Below are 26,923 nucleotides of genomic sequence, written 5' to 3'. Positions count from 1 at the left end.
GCCTTCATTAGTGTCCTGTGTGTTTTACTATCAACAGGCAAAGACAGAACGATTGTCTCATTCTGCACATTCCACTGCCACTGTGAGTGTGTGTGTGATTGAAACACCGCAGCCATGTTAATACCTCTGCTTCTATAAATCTATTGGCTGTGGTATGACTCTGCTGTTGTCCTGCTCTGGGCTGTCTATCATTGTGTGTGTCTCTCTCTGTCTCTCATTCCCTCACCAATGCTCCTGGCACATTCCCGGTCTCCATCTTCCCCTCTATCTTCAACACTGTTGGCTATACGCAGCCCAAATTCCTGGAAAATATGAACTTGTGCGGACTTGCAGGACTTATACTAATACAAAGGGAGTCTTTTCCAACTGCGTAAATAACTCAAAACAACACCTTTCTTCTGCTGAGTGGCAAAGCGGTGCACTTGAAACTGAAATCTCTGAATTGCCGTAGCGAGAGAGTGAGGTGGGAAGCATTGAGCCTTGACCCTGTGTGAAGTGAGCCAGTTACAACAACATTTGTACAATATGTTTAACGTCAATGAAAGGAAAGTGTGACATAAGCTTCATTATGCTGTCTATATAAATATCTCAGGCTGAAATGGGATCATATCTCCTAGTCAAAACATCATGTGAGAGTAACAACATTCAACCAAATTATCACTGAGGGGAAATGGGAGGCAAAGAGAGTCTATTGACAAACCTTTGGAAATGGATTTTCGTCAGATCTTGTCCATCAGTTTTAAAATGTTAGAATATAACAGTAGACTCTTTATTTGTACATTTTCTATTAAGTGTAGTCTCACTTTGTCAATTAAATGCCTATTTCAATAATTGATTGTTTTTCCCAGATTAATAATACTTAGAAAACAGCACTAATTTATGACTAAGAACACACATAAATATGACAGAATAACTGTAAAAAAGAATTGTCTATTTTATTCAGTGATGAGCAGCTATAAGTAGGATTTTCACCTCGAGTCTTCTGTTTTTCAAATCTGAATGAGCTTCCTTTCAAATGCATTGCAAAATATACAATTCTGGTATGAATTATAGCAAGAGCATTTTATAAACAGTTGTTTTGAAGAGCAGTCAATAATCTTGCACATCTTTCCACCAGATTTCTCAGATAAGAGGTTGCATAGAGAGGAACTACAAATTTAGAAGAGTCTACAGATAAATACAGATGAATCTTATGTTACATTTTGTGGCACTGTAGTCACTTTTTAGTCTCAAGTCTGTTATATGCTCATGATACAAATGCATGTGAAAACGGTATTTCTCTATGGTCTGTGGCTCGCTCCAAATGATACCTTGCAAAGGTATTTTCCAAAAATGCAATACATTCCAAACAAAGGATGGGATGCTTGAGATTAACACTTGATGAAAGTCTCATGGCTGACCTCTTAAGTAGCTTGTGAAGCTCTGCATTCTTTATGTCCGTTTCTTGACATTTCTGTTTTCTGATTTCATTAACTGTACAGACTGCAGAAATACTCTATTTCAAACATAATTTTGCATTTGGGTGACACTTAATTTATTTAACATGGTGCTGAAATGGTGTTTTGATGACCTATAAGAGGTCCGTGGAAACCATTACACTGTTAACCCTCCAGTGAGAGATCCATTGGAAATAAAACAAAGTGATAAAACATGACAATTTCTCATGCATTCCTCTGATCATTGTCATTAATGATCAGTTGCAATTGGTTTTGAGAACTATTGAGCAGTTTTAGCATACTGAAAGGCATTTCAGAGCATATATATGAGGTCAAGAGAAGAACTCTTACACAAGAACTCTTAACAAACAACCAAAACTGAAACAAACCATTGAAAATGTATTTCACTAAGGAGCAAACCAATGAAAAATAGTGATCAGTATCAGTAAAAGTGCATTAAAAGCCCCACAGATTAAATATCTCACAAACATAATAGTTTTTACATGTTGAATCTCTTGCATTTGCTTTTTACCTTTGAGTTTAAGAGTAAAATGGCCTGTTACCCTTTCTGTTAAAAGTTCTCAAAGTGCTTTTGAAGGAAAATAACAGGGCATTAGTCACAAGAAGTAGTCATGATATAAAATGCTTATAAATAACAGTCTTTGTTTCATATCCAGCGATATGCCAAATATCACTTTCTTGATGTTCTGTCACTTCAGAGCATGAACAGCCATTACACAGTGGCTGCGTTGCTGATGTGGATGTGCTTCCAGTCTAAACTCATAAAATATATAGGGCTGATCTAACAGAAAAAGATGCATAAAAGCCTTCTCAATCTGCTGATAAGAATTTCAGAATGTCTTGACTTCACAGCTAAACAACCCCTTGAGTCTTGAGTGATCATTGAGACTATAGCGTCCTGGGTTCTCTGAGGGGTGAATCACAAGTCAGACACTCCTCTAGGCTTTTCCAAAGCCTCAAGGTTTGAAATGTGTAAGCATGAATCTGGAATGTTCTAGATTCTTTTGTTCTGACGCTGGCACCACTTCCTTGTTCAAAATCGCTCTACTCAATCCCACCAACAAGGGTTCTCAGTTAGTGACACAAACTCAGTTCCTTCCTGACCGAGCACTTTTTACACTGGACCACGCAGCACCAGTGGAAACGGCAGAGACAGTTTTCCTCCAGGACTACCGTCTCGTCCCGGTAACCCCGCTCGCAACACAGAAGGTCACATCCGCTCACGTCCAGCGCTGTGCTGTTGCACATTCGCCCGCGTGTGCCCAAGGAACCTGTCTTCCGATTGGGCAGGCAGAAGTCCGGTGACTCGGCTGAGTAGATGATATCTTGCTTGTCTGGAGGTTTGATGTTCTGCCCCACTGGGATGAGAGTCTTACCGTCATTCCCACCCATCACTTTGGATGCCCCGTTGAAGCGCTCGAGCAGGCGATCGCCCACTTCGCGGAAGTGAGGCATTTTCTTCCAGCAGGTCCTCAGAGTGCAAGAGCCAGACAGCCCATGACATTTACATTCAGTTCTCATATAATTCTTCACTGCCTGCAGTTCAAGACACAAAGATAGTTCAGTGAGATAAAAGGAGAAGCTATTTAGAAGGAATTTACCCTTGTCTCTCCCCTCCCTCTGTAGCCTCCAGCCACCCGAAAGCCAATCCGAGAGCTTGAAAACAGATTCATACAGTTCTATACCTGTTGAAATAAACATCTGATAAATGCAGCATTAACATTTTTCTCACTTTAATTCCAAACAATTATTTGCGAAAAAAACAACAACAACGTACTGTAGAAGAAAATCACTATCTGCCAAACATGTCTATATGCCCCCAACTTGCTCCTTAATGCCTATTTACCTGTGGCTGACCCCTTACTAACAGGACCTGAGGCTGTGAGGCAGTGACCCCTGGAAGATGAAGCACTACTGATACTAGTGAATAACTAATATGAGGGTTTGGCCACTGGCCGACTGATGATTGCTTAAAGGAAATCATAAATCTGACTTATTTAGACTACTGAATAATAGGGTATTGTAAACTATAAAATAGTAAACTGAGAAAAGAGTAGTTGGATACATCTCAAGAGATATTCAAAATGATCTAGTGCACACATACGCCAGATATTTCCATTGTACAGTATTACAAAAGTAGCTACAATGTAGATATCACAAATGCCACTAGAGGCATCAAATGTACAGTAATTGCAACATAATGGTTGCTTTCCAAAGAGTTTTTTTTTAAACTCTTTTTGCACTGGCTAAAAGGTGTAACAGACACACTCACACTTAACGTTTTTTTCTGCACACTATACCATGAAAAAAATATAACAGAAAATGTAAATACACTACCGTTCAAAATTTGGGGTTAGACCTTTTAATGTTTTTGACAGAAGTCTCTTATGTTCACCAAGGCTGCATTTATTTGATCAGTTTATTTAACAGTAAGATTGTGAAATAGTAATACAATTTAAAATAACTGTTGTAAAGTTTATATTTTAAAACATATTTCTTTAAAATAGAAATCTTTTGTAACATTATAAATGCCTTTCCTGTCAGTTTTAATCAATTTAATGCATCCTTGCTAAACAAAAGCATTAATTTATGTAAAAAATCTCACTGACCAAATATTTGAACAGTAGTGTAGGTGTGTCATTCAATTAAATATTTAATCATTAAGTTAAATATGTTAAAGGTGCAGTGTGTTAATTTTATCTAGCAGTGAGGTTGCGAATTGTAACCAACAAGCACATAGAGAAGCTACGGTGGCCAACACAGGAAGATGTCGTCATCTGAGACAGCATAAATTATATTTACTTAATTATTCTTACTTAATTATTGAGAATATTATTGTTACTTGTTCACTTTAGCTAGCTTCTTTGCATGAAGAACAATATAGTGATGAAACGCGCTCTGTAGAGAAGTTTGTCTGTTTAGGGCAACTGTAGAAACATGGCAGTGCAAAATTGTGACTTTAATGTAAGGGGACCCACGGTGTATGTAGAAAGAAATGGCTCGTTCTAAGGTAATAAAAACATATGGTTTCATTATGTAAGGTCTTTATACACCACTGAAAACATAGTTATGTGTATTATAATGCATTTCTGTCAATAGATTCTCCTAAATATTACACCTTTAACTTTTTCATTCAGTTCTGTGTTATTACTAAAACTGATCGCAACATTTAGAGCTGATTGAAAATGATTGGAACTGCAACGCAAGCATCCATATTCACACAAACACACACTAAAGGACATGCCTCTATAGGAGCAGGTGTTTCCCTTTCGAGGGAACTCAAGCTGCGTTATCATCATTCGCACTTTAGGAATGCCTCTACGTGACTGCGTCTGAAGCACGTGTGTGAAATCAGTCCAATGGCATGATGGAACGTCACAGGCAGTGATATCAGGACCAGGAAGCTATAAAGCACACCCAGACCAAACATTGTCAGCTTCTGTGCCTCAGCAAGCGCTCTGTGTGAAATTGTTTGTCTTATTTAGTGTTGTTTGTCCTAAAGTACAAAGTACAAGACATATGGCGAGCAGTCGTGTGTACCTCCCTGCCCTCATACACAAGATTTGTGCATTGTTTGTTTGGGAGCGGAGCATGTAGGTCTTGAGGATCTTGACTGTGTGCATTGCGAGAGATGACAGCTTCGCAGGCTCCGCTCCTGCCTGTCACTCTTTGAGAAGGGTGATCAGGCTAGTGTTCCCCATGGTTCCAGCCCAGCTGAGATCATGGGATTCGCAAATGGATCGCAGAGTATTAGAGACGGCTCTGCCTTTTCTCTGCCCTCACCCTCAGCATCCAGCGCTGTCTTGCTGGGATCGGAAGCCTGTGCTGTGGCTTCTTCTGCCCGGAGTGAGAGCCCCGTGCTTCAGCTCTGAGAAGGTGGATGTGCTGAGCATTGATGTGAGGGAATCTGAGGACCCTGTGTACGAGGAGCTTGTAGAGCAATTGGCCTACAAGCTCATCAATTGGCCAGCCGAGAAGCAGGGCGCACGTCCAAAAAGTAAATTAGATGAGCGTTTTTTGCAAGTAAAACCACAACCTCCACGTCGGGGCCTCAAATTTTTTCACGGTTTGCAAAATAAAATCTCTAAATCGTGGAAAAAAACATATTCAGCCCTCAGTCCAACATATATGCAAACATTAAGGGGTTGAATGCACATGGGTATGGGGCAATGCTTAAGGTTGAACAGACACTCGCGAGCTATCTGTTCCCTTCTACGGCATCATCACTGAAGGCCCCGACACTACCCAACAAGCCGCGCGGAACAACGTCGGCTTTGGTGGGCTTATTCGGCACCAGGTCAGGCTGGTGCATGTCTGCATATAATGGCCATTTTGCAGGCGTACCAGGCAGACCTGCTGAGAGACCTTGATGAATGTGAGGGGGTAAACCCAGACACATTTAAAGAGCTGCGCTGGGCCGTTCTATGGCAGCCCTGGTGGCCACGGCATCTGTGGTAAAACCTGTCTGATATAAAATCTAAAGACAAGTTGTTTCTTTTGGATGCTCCGCTTACCCCTCCTGGCCTCTTTGGGGATGCAGTCAACTCTGTCGTCGAGAGGGTCCAGGAGGCGAAAAAGGTGGTGGCAGGGTTCAAAAGCTACCTCCCTTGCCACACTCAGATCTCTGGGGCTGCTGGGCGGAGGGCAGGCCCCTCCAGGGCAGAGTGGTCCACACCTCATTATATGGTGCCCTCAGGGGGGTGTTCTGCCAACCCCGCCACCTGTGGTGTTTTTGGGCGCAGCAGTTTCCAGCAAGCACATATCTCAGGCACAAGACGTTGTGTCAATGCATCTGAGTCAGTCCCTCGACGTTACATCGTTGGGACATTAGCATCCTCTGAGGAGGGAAATAGAGGAATCAGCTGAGTCATTCCCTGCCAGTGTGCTTCAGGGCGCCAAGCTGACTACTCGAAATACACCAGAGACCAGTCTCAAGAGGCTGGTTCCCTTAGTAGACCATCTGGCAGTGTGGAAATGGGTCCTGCAGACTGTAGAAAGAGGCTAAAAAATCCAAATCAGGAGTCATCCGCCTCGTTTCAACGGGATTTTGACCACTGTCGTGGGCCCTGAGTAGGCTTTGGTAATGGAACAAGAAATAAAAACTCTTCTACAGCCTGTACTTCATTGTTCCAAAGAAAAATGGGGGATTATGTCCCATTTTAGATCTGCGCCAGTTAAATCACTCAGTCAGAAAGCTCAAGTTCAAAATTTTGATAGATCGTGACTCAAATCAGATCCGAGGACTGGTTTATCATGATAGATCTCAAGGACACATACTTCCACATATCCATCCTTTCACAACACTGGAAGTTCCTGAGCTTCGCTTTTGGGTGCGAAGTGTACCAATATTGGGTTCTTCCCTTCGGTCTAGCTCTTTCACCCTGCACTTTCACGAAATGTGTGGATGGAGCTCTGGCTCCGCTGTGAGTCTGGGGCATCCACGTGTTAAACTATATTGACAATTGTCTAATCTTAGCACAATTGGAACAGATGGTGATTGAACCTTGAGATGTCATACTCACCCATATGAAAGAGTTGGGGTTAATACCAAGAAAAGTGTGCTTTGTCCAGCACAGGGAACCACTTTTCTAGGTGTGGTGTGGGATTCGATGATGATGCAGGCATGTCTGTCTCCTGCTCATATCGATTAGATTCTCACAGCCATAAACAAGATAAAGCTAGGCCAGTCACTTAGTGCCAGACAGTTTCAGAGACTGTTGGGTCGGATGGCAGCTGTATCCAACATGATTCCTTTTGGCCTGCTGTACATGAGACCCTTACAGTGGTGGCTCAAGACCAAGGTGTTTTACCCGTGGGGTAACCCACAAAGACTTAATCTTTCACCCCCGACCAGAGTTATGGAAAATGTGGGTTTTGCCTCTGAGGGGGCCAGACTCATAGAGTCAGGTCTCTCCACAAGGAAGCTGTACGAGGCAAAGAGCTGTACGAAGCTGTAAAAAAGCATTTGTTGACCCCAGCAGGTTAACTGCCCGGTTGGTACAGTGCTGGAGTTTCTGCAAGAGCGGTTCTCTGCAGGGTTATCTCCCTCCACTCTGAAGACCATAGCTGCTTACCACGCACCTTTGGGTGGTGAGTCGTTAGGGAGAGACCCATTAGTGACACGCTTCCTCCATGGTTCACTAAGCTGTGGCCTGCAAGCCACACTAGAATTTTGGCTAGGGACCTGACTGTGGTGCTAGAAGGCTTGTATATGGCTCCCTCTGAGCCTATATGTACCAGTGAAGTGTCTGACCCCTAAGACGGTATGGCTATTACGTCTCTTAAAAGAGTGGAAGACCTCCAGGCCCTGTCCCCTCGAATTTACACCGGGGATTGTCAAGGCATTCTTGTAACCCAGACTGGCTTATTTGCCCAAGGTACCTACTAATGTGCCATGGCCTATTATTTTGCAGGCCTTCTGTCCTCCTCCTTTCAGAAGTTCAGACCAGCAGAAGCTTAATTCAGTGTGTCCAGGGAGAGCACTGTGGAAAAAATCGGATCAATTCGCTTTGGTTCACCCAATAAAGGACTGCCAGCAACCAAACAGACTCTGAGCAAGTGAATAGTCAAGGCTATCTCTCATGCTTATGAGGCCTCTTGACAGCCCTCACCTTTGGCTGTCAGAGCGCACTTAACAAGTATGGTGGCCTATAAGGCCTTATGATCAGGGGCTTCAGTTCAAGATGTTTGTGATGCGGCAGGGTGGTCCTCTACGCTCAAATTTGTGAGATTCTACAATCTGGACCTGGGAACTACACCAGGTTCACAGGTGCTTTCGTCTTAGTGTGCTTGCAGTGATTCACACAAACAGGCACTTTTAAGTCTGGCGATTTGGGCATTTTCGCTCCCAAAGCTTCAATGACGATGATGCAGCATGAGTTCCCTTGAAATGGATTGTCTCGTGTTACAACTGTAACCATGGTTCCCTGAGAAGGGAAGGAGACGCTGCGTCTCCCTGCATCCCTGTGATCGACTTGCTTTGGCCTATTAGTAGCTGACAATTTTTGGTCTGGGTGTGCTTAATAGCTTCCTGGTCCTGACGTCACCCACCTGTGACATTCCGTCATGCCATTGGACTGATTTCACACACGAGCTTCAGATAAATTCTAGCAGAGGCGTTCCCAAAGCATCAATGACAATGACGCAGCATCTCATTCCCTTCTCAGGGAACCAGGGTTACAGTCGTAACCTGAGACATTCTTTCTTTATGGACAATCTATTGTGTAATATCTTTACACATATGATGTAATGTCCATAAGGCATTAAAGTTTATTATTGAATTACTGCACATCTGCATTTCTGTTTTTGCATTTTCTATGCATTTGTATGCTGTTCATGTTGTGAATGAGATGAGAAAAGTACACTGCTGAATATCACCTCTGCTCAGTGTCGTATTGCACATATTACTTATTAAATAATTCATATTAAATTAACATTATTGACTATTTTCTACTCGGAAAGGAACTGGATGTGTCAACTAATAATATTTACTTGTTTAATTTATTGTACATATAATGCTGTCATTTTAAAAGCCCTAGTTTAAAAAAAAAGAAAAAGACACTCCTTTATATATTAAATTGACCTAGACAATAAGGAACGGAGAGAGTGGTGATTTTGGGAAACTAGTTTCAACTGTCTTCTTCAGCTTCTGCCAAGTATATTTCCATAACATTTCCGAGCTCTTCCATGCTTGGGCTTTTGAAGTGCACCATCTGTTCATTTGAGCTTGACTATCTCTGAAGGGTTGTACAGGCAAAACAACACACGACTGTGCTTGTATCATCTATGCATCAATGCAAAAAATCTATCTACAGAGATATCGTACCAAGAATATGAAAAAAAACAACAACACATCTACGCCAAACCTGCATGAGGGTGACAGGTACTAACTGAGGCTGCTGTACAAAACACTGTGCAAAACATGCAAGTAAATACTGTAATAGCTATCTGGCTAGTCATCACAATTCCTAATTTTGTTTGTTGTTGATATGTATTAGGGTTTGCACAGACTAGTCGAGTAGTCAAGAGATTGAAGTAGTACTTCAACCACTAGTCGGCGCTGTCGGAAACAATCGACTACTCGAGCACCCATTAACCATAAATTAATTCAAAATGGCGAACGTCATCAACAGACACCACACATCAGATGTGTGGAAGTATTTCATCAAGGATGACAAAAATATCGTAATTTGCCAACTCTGTAAGGGGCCGTTCACATATCGCGTCTTAAAATGCTCTCCTTCTTTCCACAAGTGCTTGCGCTCCCATGGCGTCTGTCGTTGCTATGCAACCATGAACTGCGCTCTCCATGATGACGAGGAAGTATCAGCAAAGGATTAATGATTTCTAGCCCTTGCATTAGCTTTACTACTAGATATATTTATGGAGATGAGAAATAAAAACCCACCCTGTACAGCTATGATCAGCTGTTTGGCCGAGCTTTCGATGTTGTTATGGAAATGCAAGTTTATCTGTTGGTTTTTGTCTCATGACCTGCGGTACATTTGCGGCATTCTGAAAAGTTCTGAAAAGCAAGAACTCTCTGCGCATCCATGCAGCCTAGCATTGCTAAGAGCAGGTAGAGCAGCAATAACCCTCTTAAGGTGATGATACACAGGGCAACTTTTTGAGCAATGTTGCTGACCAATCTTGCAGAGCGATTGTTGCTTGGGCACTTTCCCATTGAAAGTGGGCAATACATTTCTATCTGGATAATTTAGATTGGTCGTGGGCCCTGTCTCTCATCTGGTTGCCCGTTGATGGCAACATTGCCCAGCAACATTGCTCAAAAAGTTGCCCTGTGTATCATCACCTTTAGGGTAAACAGAACAGAACCAACATGAATGTTTTGCAGATATCATTAATTCAAAATTTTAATGTACAACATAATTCGAGAATTTAGTCTGATTCAAAGGTAGCCTGGTTAAAACCAGACCATTCTCAGTAGTAACTGAGTTATGGTCTGGCAAAGCTCCATAGACAAATCATTTCCAAAGGGGCGTCACCAACGGACGTCGCTCAAATGCCTCTGGGCGCAGTTGGATAGACCTAAAACCAATCAGAGCGATCCTCATCGTGTAAAGCCATATGCTGCGTCCCAATTCGCCTAAGTTACACTACGCCATAAAAGTATGTACTCTTTTTGTGAAGAAAATGTATTTACTTTTGAATGTGTAGCAAAAAAGTAGGCAAGCTTTGGGACATACTACTTCGCCATCTTTATCGGACGGATCTGTCGCGTGCATCCTGTCATTTAAACTGCCCTGTCAATCATCGTGTCACAGTAAAAATCCTCTATTAAATCTAATTTAATTTCCTACCGTTTCGGAGAGAAATGTAGTAGCACGTTCATCTGCCAGTGGGTCTTTCATGGAGACTGTCCTCATGTGTTTGCAATTTGAATATAATAATGCATTTAAAAGTTGAACGGACGTCGCTCAAATGCCTCTGGGCGCAGTTGGATAGGCTAGACCTAAAACCAATCAGAGCGATCATCATTGTGTCAAGCCCGCCTCAACGTTTCTGATTGGTGCCGCGATTTCTAGGCCATGGAAATGGGCTTGAATGAGCTCTTTGCCAGACTACTTCTCGAGCAAATCTGAATTTGCCGGAAGTTGTCTGGGTTTTCCCAGGCTAATTCAAAGGAGAATCAGAATGCCAAATCCTGACTGGACAAGAGGAGGAGCTGGGGATGTAGGAGGGTAATTAGCTCCTGAGAAACACGATAGCTGTTGATAATACTGAAGGAGCTTATATGAATGTTGTTATGGGTGTTGTATTCCTATAGGTAGACGTGGATCAGCTGAGAGTCAGCTGATGCGAGCTTGACTAACGTGACCTGCCAGAACTGACTCTACGCTTGATTTCTGTTGCATTAATCGCTCTTGCACATGCATATAGTACAGAATAACGTACAAAGTCAGACAAAGTTTCCTGCAGTATCATACAACACCGCCACAACAATGCTACTGCATCTACATTGTGATACAGACAACACAGTGTAATCTGAGACTTACAGTAAGAGTTAACTGACTGGTTGTTTATTTGATAATATGTAGTTAAAGGTGCACATTGTTTTGTCAATATTATTTTATAAAAATGTATTCCTTATAAATGTCTTTACTGTTGCGTTTGATCAATTTAATGCATCCTTGCTGAATAAAAAATATTAACCAAAACATCCGTGTATAGTGTTACGACATTATTTTTTAAATATATTTAAATTTAATATATAGATAGGGCCAATTATTGGATTGGATTTATACAGCCATCCGCCGCTAAACGACTGTAAAAAGCTATCAAGTCTGGGTAAACACTGCAAGAATTGTTTTAAAAATTTTATCCTACAGCTATTTGTAACAAGATAAACATGAAATAACGTACCAGTCGTCCAGCCTCATTATTATGAAGGTCTATCAGTGTGCGGATGTCACTCTTGCCCTTCCTCCGTCTGGCATCCATGAACTGCTTGGACTTCTCATAGCCAAACTCCACGTCGTCCCCACAGCCCCCCCACTCCCACTTGACCCCCTCGGTTGGGCCAATACTGGCTAAACGAGGGGGAGGCCCTCTACTCCGTGTGGCCTCGCAGCCGCATTGCAGCAGCTCCCCCATGCTGCAGGCCTGGGTCACTGCATGCGTCACACCCGCTGCTGTGATGGCATACACGAACGCTGTCTCTCGGATGTCTGTGAAGACAAGAGAGAGAGAGAGAGAGAGAGAGAGAGAGAGAGAGAGAGATAGAGAGAGAGAGAGAGATAGAGAGAGAGAGAGAGGGGGGGGGGGGGGGGGGGGGGGGGGGGGGGGGGTTGGGAGACAGACAGACATCAAAGTTAGCTTCTGATTGTTGGCCAAGGCTGGGTTACATCTGACTCTGATAATTATGGCACTTTAGATATCCTAAAGCTGCATGGGCTATTTCTGTGACAAGGTAGTCTCATCCCAACGATAGTACTACTGTGGCATAAGCCATATGAGGACAGAACAAGCTGCATTGTGAATAAGTCCGTATGCTTTTCAGTTAAAGATCATGTTCCACGATGCTCCAATATGTAAGAACTTTTTTAGACAAACAACCCAAACATGACAGGAATAAATTATGTTGTACATAATATTAAAATAGAAAACATTCATTTTAAATGAAAATTATATTTCACAATATTATATATATATGCAATATAATAATAATAATATATATATGCATTTTCATTATTTAAACTACATTATACATTATGTAAAAAGTTATTTTAAAAGAAAGTGACAGAGCCAATTCACTAGAAGAATTTATTAAATGCTAACATTTAATAATGCTTTCTGAAAACAAATTCAGATGTGTTTAGCAACTTGTAGTAAGGGAGTTGAAAGAAATGACTTTCATCCTGTGTAAATGCTGGATGCAGTGAGTGTGCAGTCACTCTTCAGTCTTGTGCCAATTCTGCATCGCATGATTCGGTGAATGGGATTCATTAAAGCCAGTGAAATGGAATCAGAGCTCATGAGTGCACACACACACACACACGCACACGCGCACACGCACACACGCACACACACACACACACACACACACACACACACACACACACACACACACACACACACACACACACACACACACACAGATATTAATCCCAGCTGTCCATTCACACGCCCACTGTCGTCTTCATACTGTGAAGCAATGTGTGTGCGTTCCTGTTTTGATACATCTTTGGACATTCTGACAACACCCCACCTGAAATCACCTGTAGCTTTCTGGCACACAAAACACCAATGAAATATGTATAAACTGAGCACTGTTCACTACATTTCTATCCAAAAATGCAGTACCCTAAAGAGAAGCAGCCTCTCTGCATTTAATATATATATATATATATATATATATATATATATTAGCCCTTACAGGATATAATTATAAATATTAAGAAAAAGAAAAAAAGAAAAAAACTATATTCAATGATTTATCTTTCTCAATGCATGCTGACATTGCAGACAGCACGACCCGTGTAGTCCGATTTATGAACAAATAATTCTTATGAACTGATTCTGTGATTCAAAAGACTCTGGCATTCAGAGGTTACTGCTTAGAATGAGGAATCCTTCAGTGAATCCGTGAAAGTGCATCATTGCTTCAATGAAGCCATTAATCTTCTGTTACTTCTTAAGCCACCAAGAAAGCAAACATATATTCTCTGTTTATCTGTATACCTCACAATCATGTTCATCATTTGATCCTGTTACTGTAATCCTCATTTTTATCAGCATTGTCAAGATGGTAATGCAATGAAATTGTTACAGTAAATTGGACTAACCAATAGTATGACAGGAAAAGTAAATTAACTGTTAACTGAAAGAGATTTTGGACAAATAAGATCTCACTGTTGGCAGAGCTACCTAACATGACACAACAGAAATAAAAATTAATGGACCAATTTCTTGTCACTCATGCACTGCTGGTTTTCATGATCTTTCATGAATATCAGATATGAATTTTTAGAAATAATAATGTCAATGTCAAATCTTTAAAATGAATAGATTTAAACCATTATTAAACCATTATTACTGTACAAATGTCACTTATGACCCTCAATGGACAGACTGCTGTGATAATGCTGGCTTGTGGGAAAGTTTTACTCTGCAGAAGCAACTAGCTTATTAAATATGTTAGAGCAGAGCACATCTAGACATCTTATAATCATAATTAAAATTACCATTACTTTTAAAAATTCCTGATATTTCCAGATTTTCCATGTTTATTGGAACCCTGATATTACCTCAGCCTTTTTGAATGTCAAACATATCATGATCAAACAATATTTTGTAAACACTGTATCATCCAGCATTTAAACTACTACAAAGACTAAATTCGCCCCTTTGGATCCACACTAATCTAATCCAATACATTCATAAGACAGGGGTTGTCATGACAGACAGAGGGTAAAAAGTCTCTTGATTTCACCTCCCTCTCTTATTTTTTCCTCCAAGACACAAATTCCAAACAAATTTTGTGCAGCTGTCTATGCCCAGGCCTGCCTAGGAAAGAGAGAGAGAGAACATAATGCCAGAAGGGGCTTCTGTGAGAATTAGCAAATATTTTTTTAATACTCAATCTTTGAGTCAATGAAGCATGGGGCTGCAGGATGAAAAGAGATGCAGAGAAGGGAGGGCCCCTCCAGCGGCTCTACCAGTGCTGACTAGCGGGAATCATTTTGATTGATTTATTTTGCCACCATGTGCTGCCTGCATGCAGCGAGGGTTGAGCAAATCTCTAATGCTGTGCAGATCTTGCATACCTGGGATCCACTTTTATCAACTGAAAGCAACTGAAGCAACACACACATTCTCGTGGATAATATGTGTAATTCTCAGGGTCCACATGAAGCGCAACCTATACCACCTTTCAAGCGGACTTAGAAAGTTCGGGGTTCAGGGTTTGAAGATTCGCTTTCACACTAACAAACTGAAGTGATCTCTGACGTCAAATGGACTGTCTCAGCCCTCAAATATGTCCAATACAGTTACTCTTGAGTGCACAAGGAATCCATTTAAAACAGGACTGGCTGTCCCTTTAAATGATAACACATATTCATGCAGTCCTTCATGCTGAGTGCACCAGCCTTTGACCTGTTCCAGTAGTGGGGCTGGAAATAAAGCGAATGCCAAGCTACAGTGTGTTTTGTGCTTAGATTTGTAGCATACATTACGGGTTTGAAATGGGATTATATAGAAAAAAGAGAGTTTAGAGTTTTAATGCTGGCAAAAATGGTTTGCCTCCGGGCTTGGAGATGCACTGTAGCATTGTTATCTAATATATAAGCTTACTTTTGATCTTTTTTTCTGCCTCTTTCTCTCTCTCCCTGCCCTTTTCTTGAATGCACGCATGCTTACGAGTTCAAATGTGAGTTCACGATCACTACTATCAGAATACTGAAGATACCGAACACATCTGCTGAACAAATGGCTGATGTGAGGATGTTATTTCTGATAGTAAAATTTGAGAGAAACTCTGAGTCCCATTACAGAATACCAGAGGGATCATGCACCTACGGTATGACACGGTATGGTATCTCACAAGATAAAATGTGATTAAAGAAAAAAATGACAAAACTATTTTTTTCATATGTACCCAATTGAAAAATAAACATACTAAAATATATTTGAAATACTTTAATTTAATGCTAAGTTTACTATAAATACATTTACATATTACGTACTTAATATAAACATGCTGCAATTGTACTTTTGGTATACTAAATTGGTATACTTAAAATCTGCTAAATTGGAACACCTAATTTTGTAGGCTACTTTAGTTATCCAGAAATAGTCAAATTAAAGATATACTTAAGTATATTTGATTGTGCTAAAGTGGAACTATTGCAAGTATACTGTAGGTACACTTTAAATATCTTGCATTTAAAGACTGATAGTATATAGAAATCATACTATCCTTACTAATAGTGATATTAAACATTTTAGGCTTAATATTAAGAAATGTGCATTGTGCAATAAAGAAGTACTCCAAATAAATGTTAATTTTTATATACGTAAGTCTCAAGTGATATGTCAGTAAATATGTTAATGGATTTGTAATATACTTACTGTAGTATGAAATGAGGATTGTTTTCACTAGGGTATAAAATACATAAAAAAAATAAAAACACTGGTCTCTCTCTCTCTCTCTCTCTCTCTCTCTCTCTCTCTCTATCTCTCTCTCTCTATATATATATATATATATATAGATCTTTTGTATGGAAATTTCAGTTAGATTTTAGACTCCATGCAACCATTTGTGCCATAAATGAAAATATAATTTGATTTCAAATGCTTGTTGCCATTCTGAGACCTGAACCTCAGGAAAAATGTCAGTGACCTCTGTACATCAGACAATGCACGATACCATACACTCATTGACACAGACAAGCAACAAGAGGTCTTGACAGCAAAAATAATGAGGCGCATTCCTGAGGTGACAGGGCAAATTACGCACACACAGTGTCCTTATCATTTCTGGGGTTTCTAATTGGAACCGCATATTGTCTCTGAGCGATTTTAACGACTTCATTACAACCTCAGAGACAACATGTAAGAGCAGCCGGCAGCATTTCCAGCAAATTCTGGCATTAGAATGCCGCTCCCTTGGGCCAAGAAAACAAGCTCTGGTTTACATGTTTGAATAGGGGAAGAAAATAGCCCCCAGTTATTTAGCAATGGAAGAAATATGTGAGACACTTTGTACAACCCTATCGCACGGTGCAGGAAGTGAACCTGCCTTAGCAGAACTCTCATGACACGTGGTCATTAGAGCAGAGTCTCACGGTAATTGTGGTAAATGCATGAAAACAGAAGAGCACTTAAGCTTCACCTATAGACACAGAGGAATTTATGATTAATTTCCATTTTGTGAGGCAGTCTCCAGTGCTCAGTCTAAGATGGGCTGATGCAGACAGAGGAATCATGTTGCAATCCGTGTGTGAACACGTCCACACTGGAGGCCAAACTGTGAACTCTCAGTTCCAGACCTGGATATGACAAGCCTGCATCTCTCTACATCACTGTGATATGGGTATGTCTAAAGAGAAAACTCAAGTCAAATTAGGCACAGCATTTGCTGACCATCCTAATCTCATACCAATCTCGGAGTATGTTGAGCCAAAATAGTGCCCTCTACTGGTGACAACCAATGAAACTGTTTAAAAAAGAAAAGGTGGGCAACATGCAGCATCTAAAATTCAGACTGACATATCCTTTACTGTAATGATTTGCTCATGCCAAAAAAGATGGTTGCAAAAACTGTATTATGCAAAAATGCTGTCTGTTGTTCTAAGAATACCAGCAAGCAATTTTACGTTTAAAAGACATCTATTAGCCATCCAAACACAGCCCTGACATCTAGGCTAAAACAAGGCAAATTTAAGTGAAATCAGTGAAAATTTAATAGATGTCTAACCATAGCCCAAGAATAGAAGCACACCTTGTAATCACAGATGGCTGAAGGAATAGCATACATCTTGCAAGTTTTTGGGGCAAAAACGTCATGCAACCAAATTCAAGGTTATTTTGGCTAGAAGTGGGTTACTCATAGCCGGACTATATCGGGTGTATAGTTAACCTAGACGGTGAAATGACGGCTATTGCTTGCTGGGATGTGTTGATTTTTGAGACAATTTACAAATTTAAACCAAGTTCTCGTAAACTGTGGCCTGAACTACAAGATGCATTTACACAAGGTTGAGTTGTGCCTATTATGTATCAAACCATCTCTTAATTGGATTGCTATCCATCTCGAATGCATCTTGGAAAGCATTTACACTCGCCCTTTAGGTTGTTCATCAGATCTTTAAAAGAAAGCGTTTACAAAATATTAGATAATGACAGACATTTTAGACTGTTGTGGGGTAAAATAATGGCCACTACTGAACAAGTTATCAAACGTGAGAAGGGAGGAGTTGAACCCTGAGTGGACGGCCTAATAATTGTAGAGGTTACGTTAGTTTATTACTCTTCAAAGGACTGAAAAATGTGGCAGATCAATGATCATGCAATTTGGGGATCGTTTTTAGAGAGCAATTTAACACAGAAGAAGAGCACTGAGGTAAACCGGACACAACAGCTGTCCTTGTTCTCTTATGAACTTGGATCAAACATGCTGAAAAGAGGGCATGGGTCTCAGGGCCAGAGTTCATGCCCTCAAAGAGACGTCGCTGACACATAATCGAGGCACAGATTGTTTAATTTAGGTGGATAACCTGGAAGAGTGGATTCTTTCACTATGTCAGGACAAATGCTCACCTTGCTGGAGGATTTTGCCAAAGTACTTGTTCTGGCTGGTACAGTTCCAGCGACGAAAGCGGAACTGGTATTGGCATTCTCGCACACCCAGCTTGGCGCCCTTGGCAACTTCGTTGACGATCTCCGGCTGGGTCTGGCAGAGCTCGGCCTGCTTGCCCGCCAGACGTTTGGTCTTCCTGCAGATGCTATTCGGGTCCATGACCAAAGGACTCCCCACTGCCCTGAAACCAACAAAGCTTCATCAGATGACTCATCTGAACTACATAAGGTTTCACAAGATAAAGTACGGTTATCTTCTCAAACCGCACGGCACACAAACCACTTTAAATGATATAAAGTATTATAAATTTAATGTGCTGTTGCTTTACTGCAAGGTTCAGGTTAAGGTCTGAGCAGATCCTCATTCATTTCGGCTTTTCATGGTTTTTAGGCATACTCATTGTTCCTTGCAGATGACAAAGAAAATAAACAGAAAAAAGACAATTACTAGAGTCAGACACACTATAATGTCAGCGGTAATCGTATTACCCCTTTGAACATAAACAGATAACATTTAAAGCAAAAAAGCTACATCTTAATTGCTGGGTTTTATCAAAAGTGACGACAGACGAGTGTTTACACTTGAATCAATTGTTTATTTCAACTGCTAATGGGAGAACAGGCCTCAGGTCCAAAGCGTGGAGCGGGCTGCCAGAGCTTCCCGTGACAGTCGCTATGACGTAATGTAAGAACGGCACAATCCTTCGGTTCTTTCTTTTTAATAACTCTCGCCGTATTAGAGTGAAGTTCAGCGTCTGTGATCCGTGCAGCTGAAGTCGGTTTTTATCATTACGTTGCCATCTGGGGGAGCAGAGCTCTGTGCGAATACCTCATTGCTTTTCATTCACCCCAGTCAAGGCTAATCTTTCAGACTAATAACATTCATCTGCCGTGCGAGTTTGTTTTAAAAAGTCAAACCAACGCTCTTGCCAGTCGCCTTCCATGGCGGTCTGATAAGAAATATGAGAGGGGAGATAGCAGGCTTTACAAGTGATGCATCCCATCTTGATAGGCCTAATATTTAATTTACATATGACCACTCAACAGAAGTCTTTGGACATGGAGCAGCGTGAGTGTGTTTTGCCGTGATATATATGTGCTATTGGATTCATTTCACTGCACATTAAAAAATTTTATAGAGCCAAATTCAGTACATTTATTTAATTTGATTTAATTATGACAAAATAATTAATTAACTGTTTTTCCCTCACTGTATTAATAAGATGTCATTGTGTCATTCTTAACATCACATACAATATGAGCCAGTCAATGTTTCTCTAATTGTAAATGCTTGTATTTCTTTAAGTGGTTTAATGTGAGGAATATTCTAAATATGTGTGTCCAAATGAAGTACAGGTTAAAAAACAACAACAACAAAACAATAATCTTTTGAAGGTAAAATTATTTAGTTTGTCTTTCTTTTGAATTACTCATGTCTCTCAAATCCGTGAGTGTCAGACTATTGCAGTTTGACTTGACTATTACAGTTTGACTTAAACCATTATGTTGCTGTTCCTAATTAAATCACAAGCCACTTGGCACATACTACTCACCAATGTCAATTTTTACTTGTATTCAGCGCCTGAGGAGAATTTTGGACTCTGCCTATAGCAAAAATTTGCAGGAGATGATGGATTTTAGTTAATGCTACACACTATCACTATGCATTAATATGAATAACATTTCTGTAAAGCCATAACTGCAGTTTTTATACATCACAAATACCTGATGATTTATTACAATAATTGATAAGTCTCTCTATATATAGATATAGATATATACTATGTGAAATGCAATATATATATATATATATATATATATATATATATATATATATATATATATATATATATTGATTTTCACATGTAAAATAGCATTCAGTTTTTTGGAATATGCAAAGTTGAGCTAATTAAGAGTAATTCATTGTTTCATATCAATGTGGCCCATGTATAAATTCTCCATAATTAAGAATGCATTTTAATTATTTATTGATGGCACATTTTATTATATTTATTCTATTAATTTAATGACAGTATAAAAATTACTCCCTTTAAAAAAATTATAAGAATTAAATTTAAAATTCTTGTTAAAGTTAAAAGTTTGATTTCAATTAGATTTTGACAGTCTAGAAGCTCACCAGGAAAAGTCTCCCTATGGCCAATTCATTCCTAAGTGTTCCAATAGTGCATTAATCCCTCTGTTATCTCTCACAGATCTCGATCTGAACAAGCAGATACAATGTTCTCCGCTGCAGTCTCTGATTATCTACAAACTTGTGAGTTTCTCAGCGCCAGGATCACTGCTCAAATAATGGAACCACATTTTACAGCAGGAGGTGTAGACTCGTAAAAGAGCAGACAGTGTTGGAGCGATTCTCTCTTTCCAAGTCCTGTTTCACTGTCAAAAGGGGCGAGGCAAAGCGTTGGCTTATAAAGGAAAGCTTGAATATCACAAAAGCGGCCCTGGGATGCATATGTGGTCACATTATGGCTTGGGTGATATATAGATGAAGATATTCGTCTGCGTCTGATGAACCATCCCTTCCCTGGCTCTAATCGAAACCAGCCACGACCATGGCCAAAAACATTACAATAGACAAAGGAACATGCCTGCAGAAAGAGTCAGTCTGGACATGGCGATCACTTCAGCCATTTCTTATACAGTGATTCAATTTAGGATTTTAATAGGGGATGTTGATCCAAGGTCAGCACATAAGGCTGGTATCTAAGCAGAGGAAGACTACATGCCCTTGATGATCAACCATCATCTTCTCAGCTTTATTCAAAGCCACTCTTTCCTCCTTCTCCTTTATCTGTATGTGATAAGCGAGAGATGGGGCCTAATCATAACATGGAAAAGGATGTACCCAACTTGTGCAATCAGGAATATCCAAAAACAGCCACACCATGATGTATGAGAGAGATAATATAGAGGGGGAATGGAGGGGGGGAACTGTGATTAAGAGAAGTTATCCAAATAATCAGTGCGAACATACACATGCACATTTATCTTTTCATAGACCCGTCGCCCTCTGCGCCTGTTGAGACCTCAGGTTACATTATGAATTGCGCGGTTACAGATAAGTCTCTTCTTTTTTCACTTTGTGAAAGAGCGAAATTCATCCCTACTTAATCCCCCAAGTATGCTGGATATGAAGTCAGTCACGACAGGGCTGGAACTGCACAGAGTGGCTTGGGTTCACTTCTGTGGCGCATGGCGCAGAGCCATGGCACAGTCTCGTCTTGGAGTGCGCCACTAAATCATGCGAGTGGAACCACGGCGCTGCGCAACTCCATCACCACGACGCTGTCCGTCACACGCAGATGACAGACCTGAAAAACGGGAGAGCGGCAGACGCATGCTCGGAGGTGAAACACTGTAAGTCCGGCCAAACGGGCCAAGCAGCTGTCATCCAATCGTTATCTGATCCATCTCTCAAGGCCGCTTGATTGGATATCTCTCCATTCTCCAAATGAGATTCGCTTCTCCCAGACTGAACATCTTAGAGGAGACTGTGTAGTCTGGGACACACTCACATATATTGGTTAGGTCCAATAGGAGACTTGTGAGTGGATAAAAAAAAGACATTCTGTCATTATTTACTCACCCTCATGTCATTCCAAACCTGTATGACTTTCTTTCTTCTGAGAAACACAAAAGAAAATATTCTGACGAAAGAAAGAAAAAACTCCATACAATGAAAGTCAGTGGAGTCTAATGTTGTTGTTTTGGACCCCATTGACTTGTATTGTATTGACAAAAACGATTAAAACTTTCTTTTTTTTTCACAGAAGAAAGAAAGTCAGGTTTGGAACAACATGAGGGTGAGTGAAAAATTACAGAATTGTCACTTTTTCGGTAAACTATCCATTTAACACAGATGTTCTCAATCAGAAGGTGAGGAAAATTATTGAAATGAAGTTACATTAAATATTGTAACTTAATTAAAATGCTAAAATACACATAAAAGCAAGGTGTAAGCTAAACATAAATTTTAATAATTTTTTGCAACATTTAATTATTATTCTTATGATCTTTTGTTTTATTGGAGAACATATAGTTCTTGAAAATTCTGCAATCAAAATACAGTTATGGTTAATTGATTTTATATATTGACAAATATTACAGTATATGAAGGGCCTTTGAATATTGTATTGGACAATGGGAGCCTTCATGTCAAAAAAGTTTAAGAGATTGAGAACACTGTTTGAACAGAATAATTAAGAGTGTGAAGGAACAGATTGGGTTGAGGTCACACGGCCATTTAAATGCAAAAATGTTGACTGAGTGGACTTAAGAGTACACACACCGACATACAATCGAGAGGGTATGGCTCGTGCACAGGCACACCTGTCCGACAGAGTCCTGGCGGGCTGCCAGCACATGACCCCGAAGACTCCAGAGGAGGTGAGGCTTCACATCGCTTCCTCAAGCACTCAGCTCTCAGCCCCGCAGATCAGAGCACAATCAGAGTCCTGAGAGCCAGTTTATCTGCCTCCGTTTCATCTCCTCTCAGCCTCAGCATGTGAATGGCACGCTGTCTGTCAGAGACCCTCGGCACAGCCCAGCACCAGACGAGAGGTTTGTGATGGCATGCGTCATGCCCCAAAGAAAGCATCATTGTCTTTGCAAACTTTTTTTTAGACATCCAGGTGTATGAAGGAGAGTGTGTGTGTGTGTGTACGTGAGACATTTGCGGAGAGCATTAGGTGCAGCTGACTTTGTATAAGGTGGAAATGTGAACATTCAAAGTTAAACAACACCCTTTTTAAAGGTAATGTGTCAACTTTGGATTGTCTGTGTTTATCAAACAATCTCCCTCTTGTCAAACTCATGCATTTCAGAGTGTTAAGGGAAGGAGTAGTTTATGATGACACCCACAGCCCGGAGGTCCAGCTAAAATTCCAACTCTGACCTGATGTGTCTATCTCTGAAACAGAGTACAGCTTAACCCTTAGTAAACCCACACAAATGAAAGCTATGATCAACAACTTTTATGGTGTCACAGTACATTTCTCTGAATAGATTTATAATGTAGGCTATTCACTTTTTTAGAGTGACCTACTGATCCACCTTTTTTTTTTCTCAAGAAATTCAATTAATGTTCTTTTAACTAAACAAGCACTTTACACAAATGTTATATATAATCTGTGCAATTATTTACTGTAAATAACACAGTGAATAACTTCTAAACAATTTTTCATTTTGTGGAATGGAATTCTCAATGGAAAAGTGACTTGTATTTTAGAAGTGAATAGTTTTCATATAGAGCATAACGCACCAAATCATAGACAATATTGTGTACAGAAATTCATTTTATGCATGTAATCAGCTAAAAACTGCACCGCATGCACTCTTAGCTTAGGTTAAGCAGAAACCGAATGTTTTACAGCTTAATGTCACAAAAGAACCTTAAGTTCCACAAAGCTATAGCTTAGTTCTTTATAAAACAATCTATATTTTACTGCATTCAAAAACCAATACACTGATCTGAAGACCCTAAAATTTTTAACCTCCAGAAAACCACACTGATAAAAGATTTTCATTCATCCAATTAAAAAATTTTAGGGTAATGGTTCACATCTATATTTTATAACTTGAGCCAATGAAAAATAAATAACTTGCCCTTACCAATATTTTCTATGTCAATGAAAACTATTTTATAACACTTGGCACAAAGCATATTTTTCTTGTTGAAAAAAATAAATTAATTTAAATTCTATTTTTGATCTAAACAAAAATATATAGATTTAATCAAAACAAAAATTCTCATTTAATAAATATTTATTAGAAATTATTTGTTTTCTCCAATTAAATAGATATTGATTTAATAATACAATTATTTCTCATTTTTAAAAATACAAGTTAATAGAAATTATTTATTTTAAACAAACAAAAAGATATGGATCCAATAAAACATATTTCCCATTAAGGAACATTAATTAATCTTGTCCAAAATCAAATAAAAAAGACACATAATTTTCATTAAATCGATATTTATTGAATTATTATATACATTACTTCCACACATCCACAATTTCGTGTCAGATTTTCAACATTTGCGACAGACGGCAAGTCCCTCAGAACCTCTTGACCCTCAAGTATGATTCCAATGTTTGTGGGTATACAGCTTGTGCATCTCTGATGACAAAGATTTCCATGGTTTCTGCTGAAGAGTTTTTTCAGCCTCTTCCTTCTCCAACACCTGGAAAAGAATTTAGGAAGGAGAAAAGAAAAAGAAAAAAAGAATAAGGAATCAATACAGCTTGGGTTTCCCCCCAAATAAGTTTACATAATACTAATACTTCTAACTAATTATAAAAATTTACTCCAATTTTTTGTTGACATAAATATAAGTTGCACAAACTTTCCAGCACATGGGACTCTGATTTTAGCTGAAAGTAATTGTTTCTATATTTGAAATTAGCCTTCAGACTGTTTTCAGACATATATCTGAACATAGTCTGATGGCTAATTTTGAAGTGGACAGCCATATCTAGTGTTTTCACATCTCTAAAGTAATCTGGCCTTACCAGGAAATCTTTGATCAGGTCCTCCACTGTTTCTCCCATAAAGGATGAGATATTTAAGTGCTCTTTGTAGCGGTGTCAGTATCCTGCATCAAGATAGTACAAATTTGGCATGAGTGTACATTATGGTCAACAAACTTTAGCACAACATACGTTATCAGTTGATATAATAATCATTACAGTATATGATTCAATATAGTGTCAATCCTATTACTAACGCCACGAAAAAATGTCTGCCCCCCCAGTGTCCTCTGGCTAGTACTACACTTTTTTGAAAACCAACTGACATCAACCGATTGGCGCCAATGGAGCAATACTTCCATAAATAAAAAGCATACAATCCATAAATAAATAAATGACCATTGTGAGTGTCGACAGTCATAAGTGTTAGTTAACGTTACCATTAATCATAAGTGAACGCCAGTCCTTTTACATGTAAGTTAACGTTAGCGATCAGGTTTCTACGGTTTTAACCAGAGAACGTCATTCTTATGACGCTGCATCGAGATAACGTTATGTTCAATGATTAAACGTTCACGTTAATTACCATTGTAAAATCAAAATAAGCCAGGGGTAAACGTATATGTTCCCTTTTGCAATCGGTCAGGAATTAACGTCGACACATTAACGTTAACTTGCCTAACTTAGTGTGTAAACTAAGCTAGCTAACACATTTTTAAACTAATGTAAGTTACATAACGATATCTACCAGATAAATTCGGCAGAGCAACATGTCTTGTACAGGCTACTAAATATACAGCAGCACAAAGCACATTTAAATGGTTGTTTGTTTCACTTACTTCAGTTTATCCGCGATGAAATCTGATTCTCTCTGGAGCAGCAAAGTGATCCACGGAACGTAGAAGAGCGGTTACAGCGGTCTGCTGACTGGTCGTGGTCGTCGAGAAGATTTGTGTTTAATGCCCATGCGCAATCCTGTGTGTAACCTTGAAATTGTACATTCGTCGAAACAAATATTTCTTATTTGAGCTCTTAATGAAAAATATTTATATTTAACTATGTTTTGAACGAAAAAAATATTATTTGAAAAATAAAACAAATAATGGTAAACTGAATTGAAAGACAAATTATTAATTGGATGAAATACTGCTTGAAAACCTTTTTACAGTGCATACAACCCACTCAGGAATACAACAAGAGGTTTCCTGATAAGAAGAGGGATTTTTGCTGAACCAGAGAACCATTTATTGTAAAGAGTGCCTAGTGATGTTTATTTAAAGTATAATTATGCGATAAGCCGGATCGAAGAGTGTTGTCATATTTTTCTATTCGATCATCTCTACGCTATAACGTTGAAGTTTCCCTAATCACACTGATCGAACTTTAAATATGGAGCTTGCTGGAATTTCTAGAGGAAATTGAGCGCGCGCCTGAGATATTAGGCTACTTACCACCAGAGACCGATGATGTTGACTGGACAAAGCAGGATAAAGAAGAGAGCAAGTTGTGTTCTGGAAAGTGGAATCGTCATGGTCAAATGGCTTTCGAAGGACAAAAGTGTACGTCTGATGTTGAAGAACTAGTCCAGAGATGAAAGTGCGAAAGTTTGGTAATATCTGAGAAGATTCAGCACCCCTGGATAATACACTTCCAAGAAGCACATCATCGGGTGAGGACGGTCGCAAAATCCGCTTGGAGAGTCGTCAGCATCTTCATTATTACTTCTTGGAGATCTTCATCCATCAAAAACATATAAATTGAGGAGAATTCCAGGCAGAAGTGCACTTAGATAAGGTTAATGGAATGTAGTCAAACCTCTCGAACTACTAAAATGCCAGAACTTTTAAAAAGCGTTTCCATTTGGTATGTAAAATATTCAGTTTTTCTTTTGAAGAGCAAAGCTGTTGACTTGAGTGCCATGTGCTGAACCTGCGTGCGCGCGCCCTTCTGCGAGTGCTCCAGATCTCATCCTGATCCAAACAGGTAGACGTCTAGGCATTTCGTGCTCCTCTCGTCACACTTTTTTCCTGCCTTCAGCTGGGGACCTTTTTTCTTCGTGGTGTAAGAAATTCAGAGCTCATCACCCACTCAGTGACGTCGCCCGGGGCTCGAGTCAGGAACCTTGTCATACAGGAAAAAACGGTTCTGATCTAC

At 39.7% G+C, this 26,923-nt stretch overlaps 1 protein-coding gene and 1 long non-coding RNA gene across 2 annotated transcripts; both read right to left on the bottom strand.

Moving 5' to 3' along the window:
- Positions 1-911: 911 nt before the first annotated feature.
- wnt6b (wingless-type MMTV integration site family, member 6b) lies at positions 912-26,923 on the bottom strand. The gene is made up of 4 exons (XM_079882091.1): positions 26,221-26,923; positions 18,240-18,460; positions 11,841-12,145; positions 912-2,993 (listed from the first exon to the last, which is right to left on the bottom strand). The coding sequence occupies exons 1-4, from the start codon at positions 26,298-26,300 to the stop codon at positions 2,532-2,534; spliced, it is 1,068 nt and encodes a 355-aa protein (XP_079738217.1). The 5' UTR covers positions 26,301-26,923; the 3' UTR covers positions 912-2,531.
- LOC307164886 lies at positions 24,262-25,884 on the bottom strand. The gene is made up of 3 exons (XR_013822353.1): positions 25,609-25,884; positions 24,812-24,894; positions 24,262-24,483 (listed from the first exon to the last, which is right to left on the bottom strand). It is a non-coding gene; the product is annotated as an uncharacterized lncRNA (long non-coding RNA).

Source organism: Squalius cephalus (genome assembly GCF_949319135.1).
Source record: "Squalius cephalus genome assembly, chromosome: 9".
NCBI classification, from domain to species: Eukaryota; Metazoa; Chordata; class Actinopteri; order Cypriniformes; family Leuciscidae; genus Squalius; species Squalius cephalus.
Note: the sequence above shows the minus strand (reverse complement) of the source record. Positions and strands in the feature narration are given on the sequence as shown.